This window comes from Myotis myotis, unplaced genomic scaffold, assembly GCF_014108235.1.
Source record: "Myotis myotis isolate mMyoMyo1 unplaced genomic scaffold, mMyoMyo1.p scaffold_m19_p_13, whole genome shotgun sequence".
Lineage (NCBI taxonomy): Eukaryota > Metazoa > Chordata > Mammalia > Chiroptera > Vespertilionidae > Myotis > Myotis myotis.
In genome coordinates this window covers 55,977,814-56,000,989 of record NW_023416317.1, presented here as the reverse complement: position 1 = coordinate 56,000,989, position 23,176 = coordinate 55,977,814, and the positions used below count along the sequence as shown (strand labels likewise).

The 23,176-nt window shown below is 55.1% G+C and overlaps 3 protein-coding genes and 1 long non-coding RNA gene across 7 annotated transcripts in view; 3 read left to right on the top strand and 1 right to left on the bottom strand.

The window, feature by feature from the left end:
- The first annotated feature begins 229 nt into the window (after positions 1 to 229).
- On the top strand, positions 230 to 3,432 carry MANF (mesencephalic astrocyte derived neurotrophic factor). Its single transcript, XM_036333443.1, is given in 5 exon segments — positions 230 to 302; positions 305 to 442; positions 1,026 to 1,153; positions 1,743 to 1,884; positions 3,004 to 3,432. Coding segments are annotated over 5 exon segments (666 nt in total). The 3' UTR covers positions 3,189 to 3,432.
- Positions 3,433 to 3,571: 139 nt separating this feature from the next.
- On the top strand, positions 3,572 to 8,427 carry RBM15B (RNA binding motif protein 15B). Its single transcript, XM_036333442.1, has one exon. It carries the CDS (start codon positions 5,209 to 5,211, stop codon positions 8,104 to 8,106), a length of 2,898 nt encoding a protein of 965 aa, XP_036189335.1. The 5' UTR covers positions 3,572 to 5,208; the 3' UTR covers positions 8,107 to 8,427.
- A 738-nt stretch (positions 8,428 to 9,165) lies between these two features.
- Positions 9,166 to 21,010, top strand: LOC118668436. Its single transcript, XR_004971664.1, has 6 exons — positions 9,166 to 10,241; positions 10,532 to 10,710; positions 11,311 to 11,743; positions 12,280 to 12,384; positions 13,237 to 13,575; positions 14,566 to 21,010. It is a non-coding gene; the product is annotated as an uncharacterized LOC118668436 (long non-coding RNA).
- The window catches only part of DCAF1 (DDB1 and CUL4 associated factor 1), a 49,178-nt gene continuing 37,444 nt past the window's right edge, over positions 11,443 to 23,176 (bottom strand). Inside the window, exons 18-24 of one of the 4 annotated variants that reach the window (XM_036333439.1) lie at positions 21,828 to 22,061; positions 21,169 to 21,262; positions 20,595 to 20,699; positions 20,342 to 20,415; positions 19,730 to 19,831; positions 15,773 to 16,025; positions 11,443 to 12,377 (exon numbers count right to left, since the gene is read on the bottom strand). In XM_036333439.1, coding sequence (XP_036189332.1) covers positions 12,319 to 12,377; positions 15,773 to 16,025; positions 19,730 to 19,831; positions 20,342 to 20,415; positions 20,595 to 20,699; positions 21,169 to 21,262; positions 21,828 to 22,061 — 921 coding nt within the window. In that variant the 3' untranslated portion in view covers positions 11,443 to 12,318. Of the gene's footprint in view, positions 12,378 to 14,956; positions 16,026 to 19,729; positions 19,832 to 20,341; positions 20,416 to 20,594; positions 20,700 to 21,168; positions 21,263 to 21,827; positions 22,062 to 23,176 lie in introns of those variants that run through there. The other 3 variants (XM_036333440.1, XM_036333441.1, XM_036333438.1) reach the window with 3 other exon arrangements.

Here is a 23,176-nt window from a genome sequence, read left to right as displayed (position 1 = left end):
GGCCGACGCCACTGGAGCCCAAGGCGCCCCGCCTCTTCCACAACCGCTGCCCCTACCCAAGATGGCGGCCGTGCCGTTTCCGCCGCCGCCGCCGCCGCCCCCGCTTCCGGCGGCCGCCCTGCTTCAATCAGCGGCCGACAACTGTCGAGAGCCGGGGGCGGTGCCGCCACCAGCCAATGGGGAAGGGCAGCGTGGAGCCGCCCGTCTGGGCTCTGGCCGGCGTGGTCCAATGGGGGCGCGGCGTGTGGGAGGGCGCGGGGCTGCCCGCCAATGGGGAGCTGCGGCGTGCGGCCGGAACCTGGAGGCCGCGGCGGGCGCGGTTCAGTCGGGCGGCGGCGGCGGCGGCGGCGGAGGAGGATGTGGGCCACGCACGGACTGGCGGTGGCGCTGGCTCTGAGCGTGCTGCCGGGCGGCCGGGCGCTGCGGCCGGGCGACTGCGAAGGTACGGCGGGGCGGGCGGGCCTGACTCGACGCGGGGGGGCCGGAATTAGCGGCGGCGGCGGCCTGTCCCAGCGGGATCTGCCCGAAGAGGGGCCGGAACGGGCGGCGGCGGCCTGTCCCAGCGGGATCTGCCCGAAGAGGGGCCGGGGCCGGGCATAGAAAACATCACGTGGGGCGAGAAAAAGTTAGGACCCGGTGGTACCGAGAACGGCCTGACATGGGCACATCGCGGAGCTTTCATCCGTCCCCGCCCCTGGGCAGCGGCTCTCGGAGGGCGGCCGGCACCTCGGGGCCGGTGTGTGTGGAAATCAGCAGCATCTGGCTCGTCTGCCCTTCGGCCGCCGGTTTGCCCGTTTGTGAGGTCACAGTGAGGCCATCTCCGGGCCGCGTTCAGTCTGGGTCAGACTTCATGGAAGGAAGAGGGAGGAGCTGTTTGTGGGCATTGGGTGTCCCGGGGACCCCGCCCGCGTTCTGCCGGACTGTGAGCCCCGGAGCAAAACGGGCGCCGGGAAATTCGCCTCCCGCTGCCTCCTCCGGTGCCGCTGGGCGGTGGCTGAGCATCCTCTCCCTTCTCTCTTTTCCAGTTTGTGTTTCTTACCTGGGAAGATTTTACCAGGACCTCAAAGACAGAGATGTCACCTTCTCACCGGCCTCTATCGAAAAAGAACTTGTAAACTTCTGCCGTGAAGCAAGAGGCAAAGAGAATCGGTTGGTGAGTAGCTGGTGACCCCTCCCCGCAGGCCCGGGCGGAGGCCCGACTGAGTCCGGGGTGAACTCATACCCGACTGACCTGCCTTCTCTGCGGTTGTCACATGTTTTGTCCGGTTACTGGGACTCCCCGGGGAGGAGAGTGACAGGCAAGGGAAGGACGCAGGGTGGGTGGTGGGGTGGAGAGGGGAAGGGTCATGGGTGGGCGAAGAGCATCCCAGGCCGAGGGAACGGCCAGTGGGAGTGCCCAGAGGCCAGAACGAGCTCGGCATGAGCGAGGACAGAGGTACCATGTGCACAGGGTGGGCTGGGGCCCCATGGAGGCCAGGAGCCCCAGTGAGGCGTGTCTTTTGTAGCTTTCATTTCCCTGGCAGTCTGGTTCTGTCTGTCTGTCTGTTTAAAGGATTGAACCCTGGTGGCTCTTAGCCTCATGTGGTGGCTGCCAGCTCTGGGACTGAGCGTGTCAGGACTCGGGGCTCCCACGGACCGCGTCTGACCGCCAGGACAGGCGTGGCCTGGGGAAAGGAGGCCGGGCAGAGAGGAGGCGCTCTGAGGCGGCAGGGCGTTCTCCTGAGGCCGTGTCCTTGCTGCAGTGCTACTACATTGGGGCCACGGATGACGCCGCCACCAAGATCATCAACGAGGTGTCCAAGCCGCTGGCCCACCACATCCCCGTGGAGAAAATCTGCGAGAAACTCAAGAAGAAAGACAGCCAGATCTGCGAGCTGAAGTACGGTGAGTGGTCGGGCCTACGCCACAGGCCTTCTGCGACTCGGTGCCAGCGTCGTGGGGTGACACACGAGAGCCCTCGTGTGTATGTGGCTGAACATGGCAGACGGTGCTAAGGGGGGTGCAGATCTGGCATCCTGATGGGTGGAGGTCAGAATAGGTATCATTGGGGTGACTTTTCAGCAAACTTTGTAGGAGGTGGGACATTAGCCAAGGGAATGGAAGAACATTCCAGACAGAGGAAGTAGGCAGGGCAGAGACAGCCAGTGTGGCATGACAGGTGGTGAGCTGGTCGCAGGGCGCCTTGCAGGTTGGTGAAGAAAGATCTGGCTGTTAATCTGGGCAAAGTTGGGGACATGGGTTTGAGGGCTGAGGAGGGGTGTGGTGTGGCCTTCCTTGGTTTAACGGGCTTTCCTGGCTGCAAGCGCTTTATAATTTTGAAAGGAAGTGCGTGCCCGGGCTGGCCAGGAGCTGCGGCTGCCGCGGCGTCTCCTGTGCGTAGGTCTTTGCTGGGAAAGAAGGGTCAGGACCAGGAAGAGTTGTTTTCTTCTGACGTTTCAGTGTCACCAACACATTTCATTGTGGTCTGAGTGTCCAAAGTCCTGTGTTCACCCACGTGTGTCAAGGACGCCTGGCCTTGGAGAGAGCCCCTGGGAGGTGCAGTTGGCGCCGGCCTCTCTCGGTCACAAGGAGTGGAGCGTGAGCTCCTGACTCGAGGCCTGACCAGGGCCTGTGCTGGGAAATGGGCTGGGGGATCTACCCGCTCTGTAGCCCTGAAACGGTCATTTTACGTAACTTGACCTCTACCATGACTATTCAAGAGGCGCTTGGGCGAGGGGGAGCCACATTCCTCCTGAAGGACTAGGCTGTGACCTCCATCCCTGTCCCTGGTGACACTGCATGTCTGGTGGACACTGCCAGCATGAGACCAGCCTTCCTGGTGAAGAGGCCAACCTCCCCCTTGGGGGCATGGGACCGCACACCTGTGTGTGTCTGGAACTGTCTCCCCATGACCAGTAGGGCCGCTTGTTTAAGGGGTGGGTTGGCTGTGCAGGGGATCCAGCCTGGGCCTGCTGGGGTCTGTGGCCGCCCCGCCCAGCTGGTAACTGTCCTGCTCTCCTCCAGACAAGCAGATCGACCTGAGCACGGTGGACCTGAAAAAGCTGCGAGTTAAAGAGCTAAAGAAGATCTTGGACGACTGGGGGGAGACATGCAAAGGCTGTGCAGAAAAGTCCGACTACATCCGGAAGATCCATGAACTGATGCCCAAGTACGCCCCCAAGGCGGCCAGCTCACGGACTGATTTGTAGTCGGCCCATCCCTGCGGCCCTTGAGGGAAAGAAACAGTTCAGCTGTGTCTTCCCCAAACAGCGTTTTGTAATTTATTTTTAGACCAGCTCCTGACAAGTCAGGTGTGGAGCCTGAGCCTGGAGCTCTCCTGATGGTGCTGGCTCTCCAGCACCCCTGTCGGGGGGTCACTTCCTTCTGTTGCTGGTTTTCTCTGGGACTTCAAAGTGTGTCTGGGATTTTTTTATTAAAGGAAGAAAACTTCTAGCTGTCCTTGGAGAATTGAACACTGAAATAGTGTCTCACCCCCATGAAGATCCCACCGACTTATGCTTTCTGGTTTACAGAGTTTCCAGGTCCATTCACGTTGGTACCCCGACGGGCATCAGTGCTGGAGATGCCAGGGTGGGATGTGGGCTGGGCTGGCGGGTTGTGCGGGGTGTGGGGGAGGCCCAGGAGGAAGCTGAGCTTAATTCCCACAGTGACTATCTTACCCTCGTGACAGGCTGGAGGCTGCCCAGCTTCTTGGGAGGCACAGGGGGTGGAGTCTGAAATACAAGGTAAGGGCTTACGTCCAGGCAGGGTGGTTTTCTGCGACGACGTCAGTAGCTGTTCAGCACAGTCACGTTTCTAAGATGCTCTTGACCTGGCTACTCTGCAGATCTGGCCATGTGCGCACTTGCTCATCGGAGTTGTGGTCTAGTGTCAGTACCAGCCTTAGGCCTCATGGGGCTTTTGCAAGACCAGGAGGGGGCGATTTGTCAGAAGAGCCCGTGAGGCTGCCCTTCGTCTTTCCCCGAGAGAAGTCGCAGTTGAGGTCCTCGGGGCTTGTCCCCACATCCGGTTTTTTAGTTGCTTTCTGGGGGGTTGGTGCTCAGAAACCCAGTTTTGGGCAGGAGCTGTGACTCAATGGAAACATCTGTTCTCGGACCCGCAGAGACCACCTGACAGGAAGGACAAGCAGTTCTTGCCAAGGACTTGCTCAGCCCTCAGACCTCCTGTGTGCAATTCCTGAGTTCGGTTTGCCTACATAAGGGCCTCGGTACTGCCCAGAGGGCTTGGCAGCGCCATGTCTGAGGACCACCAGAGGTTGAGCCACTTCTCAAGCCAAGACTTCCTTGATTGGGGGAACTAGGGGGCTCTTAAGATCTGACAAGCAGTGTCCTGAGCCCATAAAAAGTGCCGGGAAAATCCACGGTTGGAGCCAGAAGTCTTGGAAGATGGATCTGTCTCAGCCCCCTAGGTCTGTGTTCCCAGGGCTTCCGTGTCCACCAGGCCACCAGACAGGGAAGACTGCCCGCCCGAGGGCTGACCCCATGGTTGTGCAGGAGCAGGTTTCAGCAGGGCATGCAGTGCTACAGGTGTTTCTTATAAGGCCTTTCCCAGTGCACCTGTTCTGGCTGCTCCGGAGCTGCTGTCCAGTGCGGGAGGGGAGTGCGGTGGGCAGCCACGTTCCTGTGGCTTCAGTGGGCAGGTTCTGCGATGGGTCCAGCACCTCTCCCTGGCTCCCCGCACTTCACCTCGGAGAGGAGGCCCTGCCCCTGGAAGAGGCGGGTGGCAATCAGGTTAACTAGTGGACGTGGCCTTCCCTTCGCCCTGGCAGCCACCGTCTGGGGCCAAGGAGCCTATTCCCACCCCATCGATGGCAGGTTTGCCTCGGGTCCCTGCGCCTTGGCCTAGACAAGTCTCGCCTCCACATGAGTAGCCACGCCTCTGGGTGGGTGGGATGAGGAGCTGGGGGCGCCGCAGGTGAGCGGAGTTGTGAGTGGGTCCTGGGCCGGGCCTAGGCAGCGGCGTGCTCCAATCCTCGGGGTGGTCAGCCCTGAACCCCAGTCGGGAGACGCGTGGTGGGGCAGGAGGGCTACTGCGTAAAAGGGCCGCGGGTCCCGGCGCGCACAGAGGGAGGGTCGGGAGCGGTGCGAGCCGCGCTCCCGGGAGGACCGACTCCAGTGGAGCCCCAGCCTCACCTGCGTTGGCCACACGGTGGCGCCAAAGCACCGCCCGCCGGCCGCGGGGTCAGGTGGCCCTGGACGGCGCAGTCCGATGACGCACGCGCGGCGCCGCCTCGCCCCGCCCACCGCGGGTCACGTGGCGCAGTTGGCGCAGCCTGATAACGCGACGCCCAGCATTTGGGCGCCGCTCCCGCCCCGCCGCCGCGCCGAGTCCTTTTGTCCAAGATGGCGGCACCGGGGGCGCTGCCTCCTCGGCCGCCGCCGCCTCCGCCGCTTTGAGGGGCCTGCGGGCCGCCCGCCCGCCCGCCGCGCCGGCGCCATGAAGAGGCAGAGCGAGCGAGACTCGAGCCCGAGCGGGCGCGGCTCGTCGTCATCAGCTAAGCGGCCGCGGGAGCGCGAACGGGAGGCGGAGGCGGGCGGGCGGCGGGCGGCGCACAAGGCCTCCGGCGGCGCCAAGCACCCGGTTCCAACGCGGACCCGCGACAAACCCCGCGGCAGCGGAGGCGGCGGGAGTGGGCATCGCGACGGCCGCGGCGCCGGGGACGCCAATCACCGTGTGAGCAGCGGCCGCTCCTCGAGCTCAGGCGCCGGCGGCGGGGGACGCGGCGGCAAGGCCTCGGGGGACCCGGGAGCTTCAGGCGCTTCGCCTCGCTCGTCTCCGCTGCCACCACCTCCGCCACCGCCCGGGGCCGAGCCCGCGGGTCCCGGCTCGTCAGCGGCCGCGCCCGAGTACAAGACGCTGCTCATCAGCAGCCTCAGCCCCGCGCTGCCCGCCGAGCACCTCGAGGACCGGCTCTTCCACCAGTTCAAGCGCTTCGGCGAGATCAGCCTGCGCCTGTCGCACACGCCGGAGCTGGGCCGCGTCGCCTACGTGAACTTCCGGCACCCGCAGGACGCGCGCGAGGCCCGCCAGCACGCCCTGGCCCGCCAGCTGCTGCTCTACGACCGGCCGCTCAAGGTGGAGCCGGTGTACCTGCGCGGCGGCGGGAGCAGCCGGAGGAGCAGCAGCAGCAGCGCCGCCGCCTCCACGCCGCCCCCGGGGCCGCCCGCGCCCACCGACCCGCTCAGCTACCTGCCGCTGCACGGGGGCTACCAGTACAAGCAGCGCTCGCTGTCCCCCGTCGCTCCCCCGCCCCTGCGAGAGCCCCGGGCCCGCCACGCCGCCGCCGCCTTTGCCCTGGATGCTGCCGCCGCCGCCGTGGGACTGTCCCGGGAGCGGGCCCTGGACTACTACGGGCTGTACGACGACCGCGGGCGCCCCTACGGCTACCCGGCTGTGTGCGAGGAGGACCTGATGCCCGAGGACGACCAGCGGGCCACGCGCAACCTCTTCATCGGGAACCTGGACCACAGCGTGTCGGAGGTGGAGCTGCGACGGGCCTTCGAAAAGTACGGCATCATCGAGGAGGTGGTCATCAAGAGGCCCGCCCGTGGCCAGGGCGGTGCGTACGCCTTCCTCAAGTTCCAGAACCTAGACATGGCCCACAGGGCCAAGGTGGCCATGTCGGGCCGGGTGATTGGCCGCAACCCCATTAAGATCGGCTACGGCAAGGCCAATCCCACCACCCGGCTCTGGGTGGGGGGCCTGGGACCTAACACCTCACTGGCCGCTCTGGCCCGGGAGTTTGACCGCTTTGGGAGCATTCGGACCATCGATCATGTCAAAGGAGACAGCTTTGCCTACATCCAGTATGAGAGCCTGGACGCCGCCCAGGCCGCCTGCGCTAAAATGAGGGGCTTTCCCTTGGGTGGTCCAGACCGCAGGCTGCGGGTGGATTTTGCCAAAGCAGAGGAGACTCGGTATCCCCAGCAGTACCAGCCCTCCCCCCTCCCCGTGCACTACGACCTTCTCCCAGATGGGTATGCCCGGCACCGCAACCTGGACCCGGACCTGCGGGTGCGGGACAGAACCCCCCCGCACCTCCTGTACTCAGACCGAGACCGGACCTTCTTGGAAGGGGACTGGACAAGCCCTGGTAAGAGCTCTGACCGCAGGAACAGCCTGGAGGGCTACAGCCGCTCTGTGCGCAGCCGCAGCGGGGAGCGCTGGGGAGGAGACGGGGACCGGGGCCTGCCCAAGCCCTGGGAGGAGAGGCGGAAGCGGAGGAGCCTGTCCAGTGACCGTGGGAGGACAACCCACTCCCCTTACGAGGAACGGAGCAGGACCAAGGGTGGTGGGCAGCAGGCCGACCGAGGCTCCGACCGCACCCCTGAGCGCAGCCGCAAGGAAAACCACTCCAACGAGGGGACCAAGGAGTCGGGCAGCAACTCCCTCAGCAACAGCAGGCACGGGGCTGAGGAGCGGGGCCACCACCACCACCACCACGAGGCTCCAGACGCTGCCCACGGGAAGAAGACCCGTGAGAGCGAGCGCAACCATCGGACCACAGAGGCTGAGCCAAAGCCTCTCGAAGAGCCAAAACATGAGACCAAAAAGCTCAAGAACCTCTCGGAGTACGCGCAGACGCTGCCGCTGGGCTGGAGCGGGCTGCTGGTGTTGAAGAACAGCTGCTTCCCCACATCTATGCACGTCCTCGAGGGGGACCAGGGCGTGATCAGCGGGCTCCTCAAAGACCACTCTTCCGGGAGTAAGCTGACTCAGCTGAAGATTGCGCAGCGCCTCCGACTGGACCAGCCCAAGCTCGACGAGGTCACACGACGCATCAAGCAGGGGAGCCCCAATGGCTACGCAGTGCTGCTGGCCACGCAGGCCGCCCCCAGCGGGCCTGGCACTGAGGGGATGCCCCTGGTGGAGCCAGGCCTACAGAGGCGGCTTCTCAGGAACCTGGTCTCCTACTTGAAACAGAAGCAGGCGGCCGGTGTGATCAGCCTGCCGGTGGGTGGGTCCAAGGGCAGAGACAGCACGGGCATGCTCTACGCCTTCCCGCCCTGCGACTTCTCGCAGCAGTACCTCCAGGCGGCACTGAGGACCTTGGGCAAGCTGGAGGAGGAGCACATGGTGATCGTTATAGTGAGGGACACTGCCTAGCCCGGACGCCTCCCAGCGCCACTTGTGTCACGAAAGCAGTCATTTTAGAACCTGATCCGCTGCCTCAGTCCTACCCCCTCGGTTTGACTTTTCTGCTGGGTTGTTTTGGTTCATTAGGTGGGAGACCAAAGTCCTGTCCCCACCAAAACTGAGTTCTTAGGTTTTGGGGATTTTTTTCCCGTGATGAGAAGGGACTCCTGTCATGTTGGTTTCTAGTGTACGAGATACTGTCTGCTGTGTTCTGTATTTTTTTTACTTTTTGACTAACTGTATGGAAAGTTGTCAGTAAAGCCTTTGTCAGAGGATGGATTTTTAATCCTGTTCAGAGTCCTGGTTTAATCAAGTTTTTTTCCCCTCAAAGATGGAAGACCTTTCCCACAAAATGCCCGTCATCTTTCTGGCACCGGTATATCGCCAAGTCCTGCTGCGTTGGTGGTTCTCAGTCCCTCAACTCCTTGGGCTGAGTCAGAACTGGCTTCACAGTGGTTTTCCGTCTTGGCCGAGAGCAGGCAGCTGAGCAGAGCTCATGCAGAGGAGGGGGTGTGCCTCGGGTCCATAGGGAGCAGCTGCGGTAGTTTTTGGTTTGGGTTGTTCGGCCCTAAACAGCTGGTGTGCCCGTCAGTTTGAGCTGTAGCTGTTGGACAGAGCACCCCGTCTCCAGGCCTTTTCGGAAGCAGGTGGTCTTTGGCAGCTGTGTGATCTTAATGTTGCTGCCCAAGGGTCTTGGTGCTACAGATCCGTGCGGACTCCCTCTTGTTCAGCCTCCCTTCTCGCCGTGATGCGGCCACCCAGGGACACCCGGTTGGACACGGAGCTGTCAGACTCCCGGGGACACTAGAGGCCACGTGCTGGAGTGGAGGGTGGGAGGCAGCTGTGCTTGCTTGTTGAACTTGTGAATCCCAGCGCTCCCTCGGGTCGCTCAGAACTGATGTGTCATGTGGAGGTCTGTGCCGAGTCCCTAGAGCTTTGTGGGGGACACTGAAGATTTTTGTGATGCTGCCATGGAGGCGGCAGGTGAGGAAGATGCTGTGACCAAACTCTCCCAGGTGCAAGGTGAGTGAGCCTAGGCCTCTTGCCCAGATACTGAGGAGGTGGAGACCCTGGGAGATGGTGCTCTATGGGGAACCGTCAGCCTCGGGGTGCTGGGCGTGCTGGAGCTCGGCGCCATTCAAGCCGGGCTGGAGGGGCATGGAGGCGCTCGAGCTGGGAGGGGAGAGCGCTTGAAGCATCAAGTTGTCATCACGTCTGTCTGATGAGAGTATGGCCAGCGCTGGCCACTGTCCCACAGCGGTTGTCATGGGGGAACACAGCCCAAACACCATGACATGTTCGTGTGGAGGTTGGGATGTTCCAAAAGGGTCATTGTCAGGGATGAGGGAAAAGGGAAGCTCCAGTGAGAGAAATGAGCCCCCAAGTGACCAGGGACTTTGGGCCCAATGGCCAGGCCATGCTGGCAGGTCTGGCACTACCCTAGCTGGCTCTCGGCAGGGCAGTGCAGGGGACTGCTGGGTGGTTTTGAGGGACAGTCATGAGGGCCTGGGGATGCCTGTCCACAAAGACAGTGAAGGAGGTGTCTGAGACCTTGAGATTTAAAAGAAAGAGGGAGGTGCCTGGGAAGCCAGCTCACAGGAGAGTAAGCAAGTTTGTAACAAAACATTCGCACCAAGAAAGAAGTGGGCAACATGTTTATTTGCCTGTTGTGCTGGAGCGAGGGGAGGGGCAGGGAAGGGCTGGCCCCACCGCAGGTCTCACACATGCCGCTCAGCCAGAGCAGCAGCGGGGTGCCTGCCGAGTGGGCGCTCAGGACCCAGAACACCGCCTCCGGCCCTCCCCCAACAGACGCCTGGGAGATCTGGCTGGAGACACTGCAGCCTCGCCTTGTCCCCCTTCAGGGCTACATACGTGTTCTCTGGTCCCCACAAGAACTAGAGTGTTGGTGATGAGCCACAGCCTGTGTGTGACCTCCCTCCTGCTCCTCAGACCCTCTTCTCAACACTTCCTTCAACTCTTAACACACAACAGGTGCCGTGACCTGTCAGGGCCGGCAGCAGGAACCAGTGAGGCGGCTCAGGTGGGCCAGGCCCGAGAGGAACGGCAACTGCAGGTGCCAGCGCCTAACCGGTCCTCTCTCTCAGGTGCTGCTTAAAGGCAAAACCCACAGGAGGCAACACTTGCCCCCGGTTTCCTCCTACGTGACTCAAGGGGATGAGGGCTGATGCCTCCGAGGCCTCTCGGGGCGCTCCCCTGAGGGTGTGTTGTCAAGGCAACCAGAATTCGGCGGAGGCCCCCTCTCCCCCCGAGAGCCCGGGTGCTCCCAAGAGCTCCTGCCACAGTTCAGGGAAGCAGTGGCTCCGATAATGACTAGAAGAATATAGTGCTTTTGCTGTTTCTTTACTTTTAACCCGTTTTCTTCTAATCCATTCAGCACCAGCAAACTATTCTACTGGTTAGTGTTAGCGACCTATTTAAGCTGAGGCATGACGCACCTTAGGAGCCGAGACCTCTGCTCTCTAGAGGACCAAGAGGTACCTGAGCGACACAGGCGCTTCGGTGTGTGACAGCTTGTGTGGTGCTCCGAGCCCAGCAGGGCCTCACCAGCCCCTGGTGAGTTTAGCTGTCTGTCTTGCTTGTTTACTTCACAACCAAATGTGTCCCCTCTTCTCTGAGCTACGTACCTACATGATAGAAACCAAGAAGCTGTTACTTGGGCAAACTCAAAGGAAGAACGGCATCAGGGTCTCTCATGGTGGGGGGGTGGGAGTGGGGGGGTGGGGGGAGTGTAAAGTTAAGCTCCTGGTATGTCCTTGGCGGGAGCACAGTTCAACCCAGGGCCGATTGCAAGAGCCTGTGAAGTAGCTACAAGCCCAGCCTGCCAAGCCCCCGCTGCCTCTAAACTGCAGCTGCTCCCGCACTCAACACTGCCTCCCAGGGAGCAGCAGTCGCCCTGAGCGATGGCCAAAACGCTGCCACTCCTTAGCTCTGCCAGCTCCTCCCTCCCTCCCAAACGTCCCAGGACCCTAACTTTCCAGCCCCCACCTGTGCTCCAGAGCGGCCTTCTGGTTCAGAGCCGGGCAGACAGGTGCCCACGTGGGCAGGGTCCTGACGCCTCCCACAGCCCCGTGCAAGGTGCTCTTATGGAGACAGTCTCTGGGGAGTGCAGGCCAGGCCGGGGCAGACCTGGGACTGAGCCCCTTGTCTCCCCAGAGAGCTTTTCGGGCAGAGTGTCCTTACCACCGTGCCGACTGCCTCTCGGAAGGCGTCTTCTCTCCTGCACGGCTAGAGCTGCAAGGAAAGGGACAGACCCCGCTTTGGTAAAAGGACAGGGAAGGCCATAAGCAAAGACAGGCTTGTAGTTTATTTTGTATTTTTTTAAATAAATACACTTTACATTAAAGAAAAAGGCCTTTGATTTGTAATTTCCACATTGGGGAGAAAGGAAAGAGGAAAAAAAGATTTTGAAAAACTGAAGGACAAAGAAAACTAGAGGGAGTGAACTCATATCCTAAGTTCCCTCAACTCCACGAACCAGCATCCACACCGCCTGCTGCCCAGCCCAGAGCCGGTGAGTCAGCCTTCCTCCCACCCCTGGCCCAGAGGAGAGCAAGCCAGCCTGACAGCTTGTGAGGCAACAAAACAGGTTAAAAATCATATATTATATTTATAATAAAATAGTCTTCATCCTTATCAATTTAAGAAACCACGATTTTCCTTTCACTTAAATACGTGTAACAATGCCTCCGCACTGTTCTCTAGACGTCATTTTCTTCCGCAGAAAATGCAATGGGACAAGGACCTGGTGGATATAAGTTCATACCCTCAATTATAAATGCTTGGCTTTTTTTTTTCTTTTTAAGTTTTATAAAAAACTATTTCTTGTTCTTTAAGTAAAGAACATTATACAAAGAAAATATATTGTGAAATGACCCCGGAAACAGGTTTTTCCCTAGAGGAAAGGTGTGTCCATCCGAGGAGAAGGGGACAGACTAGGCCTGACCCCTGGGGTCTCGGTGCTGTTCGCTCTGAAGGGCCCTCGGGGCCCAGGGACTCTCCAGGCCACAGTCCTCTGAGTGCGGCCGTGCCGTTCCTTAAGGACACAGCCTGGGAGGGAGGGAGGGAGGAGGGAGGGAGGGAGGGAGGGAGGGAGGGAAGGTGTTGTGAATTCATTTGACTCAGGTTCTCGCCTGCCAAGAATCTTCCACGTGGTGATGCTCCTCACTCATTCAGAGATAAGATGATGTCATCTTCCAGGTCAGAGTTGTCAGAGCTGTCGGCTGCAAGGTAAGCAGAGGGAGAGGCCAGGTCACCCACTGGGCTTCTAGGAGCTTCCAGGAGGAAGCCCCTGCAGTGCACACCTGTGTGTCTGGGACTAATTACCTTTCCAGAAAAAGGAAAAGGCACCAACCACCCCTGGAGCAGGCTCTGGAGGGTCCGCTTCTTGGCCACAGTCCCCCGGGACCTCCTGCTCTCTCACCTCTCAGCCTGAATGTGGCATCCTGAGTGCTAGCGGCTCGTCCTGCCTCAGAGACCCTTAAGGGGCAGGGCTGAGGGGAGCAGTGGGAGCCCCACAGCCCTTGGGCCTCTGGAGTCCTTCAGGGCTAGGCACAGGCCTCTCTGAGCCCAAGCAAGGAGGAGATTTCTCCTTAGCCCCACTTCCCAAAAGAGCTCAAGACAGAGATTATCAGCCTGGGATTTCGTCCCCCGCAGTTTCTCAGTCTAACCCGCAGGGAGCAGACTCCCTAAAGCGGGCAGGCTGCAGCAGCAGCAGGGCCTGGCACCTGTGCCTGGAGGCAGCGGGAGGAGCTGGGATGCCCCGGAGCTGTGTCTGGCTGGCCACAGTGGGAGAGAAGCCTAGTAGCTAACTCCTAACGACTCTGGTTAATTGGCTGAGTGAAGAAGGTAAGGGGAAGGCCTAAGGCCCGTTTTGATTACTCACAGCTATGAAATGGTTTTTAACAAGGGCTCCTGGAGGGTGGACAGACCCTGCCCTATAGCCTCCCAAATGCCCACGGCCCTCAAGTTCCCGCAGGAGGGGACGGCTACTGGGCCCAGATACTGAGAATCGACTTGGAAAAGGAAAAGCTGAGGAAGCGTGTTCCCAAACCTCCCTTCATTCACTACAATCTCCTTTAGGAAGAAAACTGAGGTGGATAAAGTCAAGAAGAGCATGGCCGTGATTCGAGAAAGTCCTGAGAAGCAGCCAGAGAGGTGGCCGGGAACCAGTGTTCCTGGTCGGAAAGGCACAGCGTGGCCTGTTGCAAACGGGCGGGAAGCTCAGAACTAGCAGCTCGTCACTCGGAGGAAGTGCAGCGGGCAGGGCAGGCCTCCCCAGAGCCAAGCTCGTGTCCCAGGTGCCCCTGCTATGGCCACCGCTGCCAGGCCAGCTGCCGGAACCTGCCCTCCCAGCGCACACCTGCGCCTGGCCCGGGACTAAAGCTACTGGAGGAGGATCACGGCCCAGCCCTGAAGCACGTGAGTGTCAGGTGCAGGGCTTGGTGCCCAGGGGCCAGGGCTCCCCCTCTGCCTCCCTCAGCCTTTTAGCACCTCGAAGTGCTCAGAGACCTTGGTCAAGCCTTCTTCGGAAAGGCCCTGAGGCAAAGGCCGTGCAGATGGAAACCATGTTTGCAATATTTAGCCTGTTACTCTATAACACAGGCTTTGGGGGGCAGAACTGACTGGGACAGAGACTTCAGCTAAGGAGTTTGGGTTCTGCATAGAGAATCCAGCACCAGGTGTGGGCCCAGGCCTCTGTAGGGTTGGGTGGGGCTCAAGGTGTGGTTTTCTAGGCTTAATGGCTCCCGTCAGACCCTAAAAGGTTCCACAAGCCCCAAACAATGAAGCTACTGCTCTGAAGGGTCAGAGTGAGGCAAATGGCCAGCAAACCAAGGGCCCAGGGAGTGTGCCCTCTGCTGTACGAGCGGCTGTGGGTGTAAAACAGAGCAATGGCACACACACTGCAGATGCCACCTCGTTGTCACCACCTCAGCTCTGGAGCCCAAGCTAAAACGTCCTTGAGTTGTCATCTATTCGGCATTTCTACATCACAGATCTTCCCGAGTTAAAGTGACATTCTCACTGCTGATAGAACTAAGGTTTTCCAGATGGTTCGGGGCTAGGAAGGAAAGGTTTCCTAAACTAAACAGGAAAAGCTGGAGGAGGCAGTAAATCATAGACCAAGTAGAACTTTGTAGCTTTATATTCCAATTCAGAGAATTAGTGAGGCGCACGGCGGGGGCACACCAGCTGCTCCTTAGCCTACCTCACTGCTTGTAATTGGAGCGAAAGGGAACTGGGGCCTGTGTGTCACTATTCAGATGACAAAGGTCTGATAAAACTTGCCCTGGTATTATCAATACTGTCCCCTGTCCCTTGCCCCTTAGTCTCTCAGTCTCTCTTTCCTGGCTCTCTGACCATGGCTAGGGACAAAGCAAGCTTCCTTCACTGAATCACCTTAACCTCCAGCATGGAGAACATGGAAGCTGGTAAACAGCAGCTGGACAGACAGAAGGCCCTCTCTCCCAGCCCCACAGAGGACGGTGAGAAAGACAGTCTTCCCTCAGCCAGCTGCCTTCAACCTTGAGGACGAGAAGCATGTATGAGATCGCTCTCTCCTGCTCCTGATTATAAAAAACGAAACATCCACTGTAAAGACACTGGCATCTGTTGGGCCTAGGCCAGCACAATACGATTCCCATGGTGATGTAACGTCCTGGGTCCGTGCCCTTCCACGGCAGCTACACCAGGCTCCTGCGCACGTGCAGCGTGGACATGAATGAGGAACTGAGTTTTAAAAACTGCATCACAGTGTCAGTGGTCCCGTGTGGCTAGTGGCTGTGCTGGGTGTAAGGCCCTGGCTGTGGGAAAACTGGCCGGGTTAGCTGCACGGAAACGGTGGCTGTCGCAGGGATTACGCTGTCAGACAGGGACACCTCAGAGATGCTGCCTCCACCCCCCTCCCATCACCTCTGTGAACACTTGGGAGCTGCAGGGCTTGGCAGACCCTGAGAACCATCAACTGGTTCCTCAAGACGCCTTAGCATGTAGTCAGGGACAGTCTGACTTCAGAAACCTTCCTAGTGGGAAACAGCTGGAAATAGGCAAGTTTTTCTTTCTAATTCGGAATGAAGAGGGGGGAGGGAGATAAAAACAGAGAAACCTGTGCCCCCCGGTCTTTCAGGAATAGCGGACAGGAAAGGAAAGGCTCCCCACAAGAGGCGTCTGCTGCTTTAGGAAGGAGCGAGCAGTCCAGCAGGTGCCAGCGGGCCCTGGGGCAGAACTGTGTTCAGGCTTCTGTTCTGAGGCTCACCCTCTAGGCAGCCAGGACCATGACCCCGTGTGTCCGGCTGCTTTCACACAACAGAAGAGTTGAGAAGCTGCAGCAGAGACCATGTGGCCCACAAAGTGAAACATTTACTATCCCGCCTTTACAGAAATCATTTGCCAGCCTCCGTTTTAAAGATGAGAGAGAACAGCTGTTTGGTTACATAGTCTGATGGGAGAGCAGAGGGTCAGAGGTGGGAAAACTGCTTTTCCTCAGGGGCCAGAGGGGGGATGGACAGTTAAGGGACAGAGAACTCCTGGTGTGGCTTCCACACTGGGCGGGGCTGGCACAGGGAAGGCATCTTCCCCTGGAGGCCCAGGCTCAGCCCCATGGTCGTCCTGGACTTACTGTCCCCCAGGATCAGTTCCACTTCCTCGTCTGCATCAGAGTCTTCATCCTCCCCGTCCTCTCCCTCCTCCAGAAGGTTGGCCAGCTCCTCGTCAGAGGGAGAGAAGTCATTGTCCCCATCCTCCCCTGCGTTCTCGTTGTTGTCATCCTCCTCCAACTCCGCCTCCAGCAATTGGTCAGTGTCAAGGTCATCAAGATCATCAGTGTCATCATCGTCTTCATCATCATCTTCTTCCTCCTGCTCCTCCTCCTCCTGGTAAGAGAGCATTAGGTCCATTAGGAGGAAACAGGCCTGGCCAGGGAGTTTGCCCCACTTCCCTAAGGACGGGAGGGAACTGCCAGTGGAGAGAGCGGTCACCTCGGTTAGCACAGACTTCAGGGCCAGCAGACTCATGGTGAGGCAGCCACCAGCATGTACGTGGCCCCCAAGACACCAGACGAGGATGGCTACTTACTCCACGAAGGCACTACCGGTCATGCAGCTCTATCCCAAGAAACAGGAAACTCGCTTTACAGAGGCCTCTGCCACTGACAGTGTGGGCTCCTGGCTAGTACCCCCAAAGGGGCTGGCTCTTCTCGGTCCTGCACCAACCAAACCAAGTGAAATCCGAGGCGGCACTGGAACAAAAGCTTCAACCCCTGGATCTACCTGTTCTTCTACCTAACAACACAGGAAGAACACAGCTGCTGAGCCATCAGCTCCTCAGCCCTTCACGTTCTTGCCAAGGACGCGGGCAGGCCTGGAACAGTGCTATCTAAGCAGCGCCTGAACCAAACAAAGCAGACATTCCCCGTCCAGCCACTCACAGATAACCCATGTTCTGTGCTAGAGAAACTCCTCACTTGCATTCTGCCAGATTTCGACTTTGCACTAGGATCCAGTTTCCCTTCAAGCAAAAGAGGACACAGCGCCTCTTAGCCTCTTAGCTTTGACAGAGGCGACAGGTGTTTCCAAGTAAATGCCATTAACACTCAGGCACTTATCCTCCTGCTCAAATATCAACAGTCAGCTTGGCCGGCAGGAAAAAGATTCTACTTCCTGCAATAATAAAATATAAAATCCATTTACTCCATCAGACAGCTCACCGCATTCTCCCTCCTCCTGCCATCTCCAGACTCTTCAGCTCCCTGCGACCTTATCCCTTCCAGAGGCTCCATGACGCTGCCCATCCGCCAGAATTACAGCAAAGCAGTGACTGCTCACTGACCATCTAATACCAACTTCATAGAATCCCAATTTCTTGTTCAGTGAGGTGACTTAATTAAGTCGGTGGCTCTGCTCAGGTGTAAGCATCAGAATCACCTGGGAAACGTTTTCCAAAACACACATGCCTAAACCACACTCAGGGTCCACAGCGCCAGTCCTTACAAATGAAGCTCACACAGGCGGAGTTGGAAAGGCTCCCCAGGAATGGTGAAATGCCCCTAATGAAGAGCCAGAAGCACAAGATGACCTCTGAGTTGTAAAAATTCTACTTTTCTTAATAATAGGTACCCTACCCACAGACCCCCCCGCCCCCAATGACAGGACCTAAAACGTGAATCCAGGTATTACCACGGACTTTCTCTGCTACATCGAGCTGTCCTGTTCTCTAGGACTTAACGTCATCTTTTAAATCAAAATTCTTCTTGAATATATATCTATTCAAAAGAAACAGCTTTTAGCCTATATTCCCTTCAAAAATATAACCAATCCCTTAGAAAAATCAACGTCTGGTCATACTTTAAGACGTGAATCTAAAAATGAGAATAGCAGAATAACTTCTAAAAATGTAACTCAAACCCAAGCCTACGTTCTTAATTATTTCAACATGTCATATTTTGTAAAACTTAAACTCCTGCTTTTCCTCCTTTTGACATTTGTCCTGGTGTTAATAACTGTCCTTAAAAGCTACAAGTTCATTTCAGTTGTAAATGCTTGTGTTTTCTCACTGACAGAATCTAACGTACATTTTAAACTTTTTAAAAGGAAAAAAAAGGCAGCCTTTCAGGTGCCCCTGGCCAGGCTTACAGCAGGAGTGTGACCCACGAACACGCCCCACCGCTCCTGGCAGTAGGAGCGCTCAGGAAGCACAGCATGCAGTGGTCCCGGGTTCCAAAATGGATGGAGAAAGAGAGTATTAGCCCCTTTTTAATATAAAATTAAGATTATAATTAGTTGAAAAGTATTGGCTTTTCAAAATCTAGGAACAATGATCAGCTACTAATCTTTGATTTTGTAATTTTCCTAAAAGCCAACATCAAAGTTGGATTGAATTGATTTTAAAAAACACAAATACCAAAATTCCAGTGGATAACAGGAGCTTTGATAAGTGGCTGGCTTATCTCTGCTCTATCAAATGCCTGAAGGCCAGCAGCCTAGCAACCGTATGAACCAAAGACTATAGCTATCAAATTTATACAGGCATTTGTGCTGGGCCATTTTATCAGATGGCAGCTGACCAGTCAGGCTTCTGAGTTTACTTTGCTGAGGTGAAAAGGCAAATTCAAAGGTGCTCCTCACAGGTGCCTGCACCCCTAAGCGATTTAAGTCACCTGGGACACCTGAGAAGACCTGCCAGTGATACCCAGACTAGGACAAAACTTTAAATAGCAAATGGCTCATATGAAAATTAAGACTCCCGTTTTAAGATCAGGTGAAGCGCACACAGGAAAGGGGAGAAGTGGTGAGGAGAAGGTGCTGGAGAGAATAAATGCAGCAAAACAACTGCGTGATTCTAGGAGGGCATGTGAGTCAACAGAATTAAGAAAACTTGCTTAAATAGACATGGTCTTGCCCAACTGGCGTGGCTCAGTGGTTGAGTGTCAACCTATGAACCAGGAGGTCACAGTTCAATTCCCAGTCAGAGCACAAGCCTGGATTGCAGCTCGATCCCCAGTAGGGGTGCAGGAGGCAGCCAATCAATGATTCTCTCATCACTGATATTTATCTCCCTCTCCCTCCCCCTATCCCACTAAAACTTCTCTAAATCAAAACACCAAGGACTTAAGGGTGAAATCTGTTTTCAAATGATGTCCTTCCTGTGAAATGGACCTGGTAGCAGTAGGTAGGAAATGTGCCCGGACCCTGTGCGACACAGAAGCAATGCTAACTCACCCCACTGCTCGCCTACCCCCAGCCTAGTCTCCACGCTGGAATGCTCGCAGGCTCCTCCAGACTGGGCCTAAGGCCACTCGTTAGGGCCCTCTGGAGCCTGCTGCTCTTGACCCTCACTGTCCATGCCCAGGACGCTTTCTTTTCCTTCCTGCCTCAGTCACCAGTGGGCAGCGTTTACCAGAGTAGGGGCAGGCTGGAGGAGAGCACTGGCCACCAGGAAGGTGAGCTTCTTAGTGTCCTGCAGTGGCCCCTCTCCCCACCCAGAGCACCTCTGCCCTTAAAGAGACGACAAGCACCACCACAGCGGAAGAAGGAAAACAAAGGGAACCCAAAATCTGGAAAGAAGACCTTTACCAGCCTTACTATCTACAAGAAAGCAAAGCCCTGTCATTTACTTTAAACAGGAAAGATCTGCCGAAAGTCTTTGGAACTGACACTCTGCAGGCAAGCCCCTGGCACATGACCATAAACTAACCCCCTCAGAAAGGAAAAGCTCACATTCCCTGGGGCATCCTACCCACTCAGATTTCATAAATGTTTAATTTCTCAGAAGCACCGAAGTCTTCTCTGTACCTAAAAGCTCTCCTGTTATTCTGAAAGTAGACTGCACCACAGAACTGACGTCGGGAAGTCAGCCAGGGCACTGGTCCTAACTTCCGGTGGCATGCACAGGACCATCGGGTGCTGGTTAATGTTCTGTAATAAAATCTTCCTTCTGACTTTCAGGGATCAAGGGCACATGCCAGGCCTTCGGAATATGCCAACAAGTAGCAAAGGCTGTTCTTTAAAACCCCTGTAGCGAAAAGCAGAAGAGCATGGCCTCTCTAAACATTATGAGAAAGAAACTCAAAAACACTGACCTGGTCCTCCTCCTCGTCCTCGTCCTCTGCCAGGCGCTGCCTGCCCACTTCATACAGCCTGCACACTGTGTCCATGTTGAGAGCATCCATGCTGCTTTGGTTCTGAAACAGAGCACCCAGTTCACAGGGAGTTTTCAGAAAGCCTGCCACACCCCACACCTCGGCTCTGCCTGGCACCCGTGCACCCTGACCCCACAGCTATCAAAGGCCCCAACACCCCAAATTCTTGAACTGACTCTAAAAATGTGATACCTAGAACACAGAGAAGGAATGACAAATAGGACAAGAAGGCTGGGCTAGTGAGGAATATAAACACGAGAGACCACCATGCTTGGAACAAACCTGTCTGGCTCTGGTGAGAGGCAGACACCTCTAAAAAAGTGTGACATGAATCCAAGACAGTAGGAGACAGGACTCTCCACGCTGTTTTATATTAGCATTTTCTTATTCCTCTTATACTGCAGATCTCCCAAACCCCAGCAAATGAGGTTATCAATAACCTCCCCTCAGGAATGCAGCCACTTTATAACATAGCTCACTTCGATCAACATTCCTGTAGTGCAGTGACCCTAAACATCCCAACCAAAGAGCAGGCTTCTGAAGCGCCTTTACCTCGATGACAGCCAGGTAGCAGTCCTTGGTGTCTGTGCACAGGTCGAAGATGTTCCGCTTCACGTCGATGGTTGCTGGAAAACAACGTGACAAGGCTCGGGACTGGACTATTGCTGTGACTTTAAAATCCGCTTTTCCTCTCAAGGAATTCAAGGCGATTGGTCACAAATATTTCCATAACTCCTCTGCTTTTCAATGAAAATTACATCATCAAAATATAACAAAAAATCAAGGTCTGCCCCTTCACGCTTACCTATAGGTTTGTAGTCAGTTGCGTTAAATGTTCGGAAGGATGATCCAAAAGGGCTTTTCATCCTTTCTTCCATTAAGTCATCTTCATCGTCTGCCTGCAGCATAGCTGGTGGGGAGGAAAGGGGGAAAGAGCAGGGGAGGGCAACACTATTAGAATCAAAACATCCCCTATTCACAGGTGTCCTCCTTGTAAATCCCAGCGAACAGCAAACAATATCCTTAACCTTTCGTCTAGCTCCCAACAAGTGGTAACAGGGTGAAGGTGGACAACATCACAAGACAACAGATGCAAAGCTTTTTCTTTAAGTTCATGATACACATGGGAAATCACTGCATGAAATTTCTGTCTATACAAGATTTACTTATCTTCAAAGCCAGTGGCCTCTTACCCTAAATCAATATATTTTTCATCTTCTTTTTGTCATCATTTGTGTATCATTTTATCTTTTATACCACAACTTCCAAATGCTTTCCAATTCACATTTGAGAGCACTTTCCAAAAAGGAAGTATCAAACTAAGTGAGGGGGGAGAGAAGGGAGAAAGAAAATAACAAAGAAAGTAAAAAGTTTATTACCTCCATACATCACTGTCCCCGTGTGGTTGAACACTACTCGGCACTGATCCAGAGCAGGAACTGTATGTAAAAGATGGAAAGTGCGAAGGTCCCACTAGGAGGGGGGTTGTCAAGAAAAACTATTTTATTTTATTTTTTTAAGAAAAGCTACTTTATACAAAACTTATCTAACAACCTGGTGGGAATTCTGAAATACTGCTTCCCGCCCTCCGCACCTCTCCCCCACACTGGTATTGATGTTTTAGAAATCAATGAGATCAGGGTAAAATAAAAGCATGTTATAGAATAATGTCCCTAAAAATCTCCTTCGGTATCCTCACATACATAAAAGCTACGTGAGTTCCCCTCCTCTCAATAGAACTTCATTTTACTCTTACGCCTACCAATTGACTTCTATAGAGCACAAGTAAATCCTTCTGAAGATAGATAAAAGTCACTTCAATACTTGGGAAAACGAAAAGCAGCAATCTGGTCAATTTTCACAACACAAACATGCTAGTGAGAGTCACCGGTGACGTGAGTGCCCTGGAGACGCACTAGCACTGCAAACCAAAGCAGAGGCACCAGAGTGTGACCTGTGTAGATACTTTCAACAGGTATTGACAGGTACTCTCTATCACAAAGAGAAGTGGAAAGTAAGACCCGGGTATAAAGGATACAATCTCAGTATTAATGATGACCTCCAGCCCATTCGGATGGAAAACACCACTGATGTTCATGTTGAACTTGTCGAACTTGTGGATGGCCTGCGCAGAGCGGACATCCCAGAGGACGCCATCATTTAAGACCAGATCATCTGTAGGATTAAAGGTGGCACAGTTCCTCTTGTAGTTGTTGGCAAGATCTGGGTTAAACAGAGTCAACAGCTTGTTGCCAGTCTGAATATCATAAATCTTTAGAGAAGAAGGGGTGGGAAGAGAAAAATCAGACCAATCCATTCATTGACAAATTCAGAGAGAAGTTGTATAAAATATCTTTCCCATGCTTTCCAAAACCCACCAAAATTACAAAAGCCCTGATATTAAAACTGGAAAACAGGAAGACCACAACCATCATAGCCAAGTTTAAGTGCTTTGGTTCCCATTCAAGGTTTGAAGAGTCCTCACAGGGAGGACAATGAGAAGTGTGACTGCAACAGGGAAGAGAAAACCACCTTCTTCCTCCACCCCCTTTCGAGAAACAGAGCGTGTTTCTAAGACTGAAACTGAGAGATTCTCCACATGGATTAACCAGCAATTATCCACAGAGTATCTTAAGGGTAACTTCTTGGGAAAAGGCATTATTAATCAAGTGCCCTTTTCTCCTTAAAATCTCCCAATGTACATACTTTAGCCCTAAATACTAAAAGTTCCAAGTCTACAATGTGCAGCCCATGTAGAGACCAGATCTTTCCCATCAGCTTACAGACATGCTATAATATTTTCAATCTTTTTTTAAAAAATCCTCCTCTAATATTGGAACAAATAAGGAGACACCACAGGAAACAAACAAATCCAGATCATAGGACAAGACAACTAGCCTGGTCTCTTCAAAAGTCAATGTCATGAAAACTGGAGAAATGACTCTTGGCTTTAAAACATTAGTGAGACACAACAACCAAATGCAATATGTGAATCTTGGCTGGATCCTGGTTCCAAAAAAAACATTTGAAACTGAACGTATCAGGAACAATCGGGAAAACTGAGTATGGAATGGATATTTGGATGACATCTGGGAATTACTATGAATTTTCTTAACCTGGATAACAAAGTGTAACTATGTAAGAATGTCCTTATTGTTAGGATATACTAATATATGCTGTAAGACAGGAATAAAACATCATGATATTTGCAACTTACTTTCAAATGATTCAGAAAAAAAACATACATTTACACAGAAATATGGCTAATTATTAAACTGATGAATCTAGGTGACAGGTATATGTACTATTCTTTCAACTCTTCCACATATTTTAACACTTTCAAAAGTTTGGGAGAAATACTTCACCACCCCAAATCCCTCACCTCAA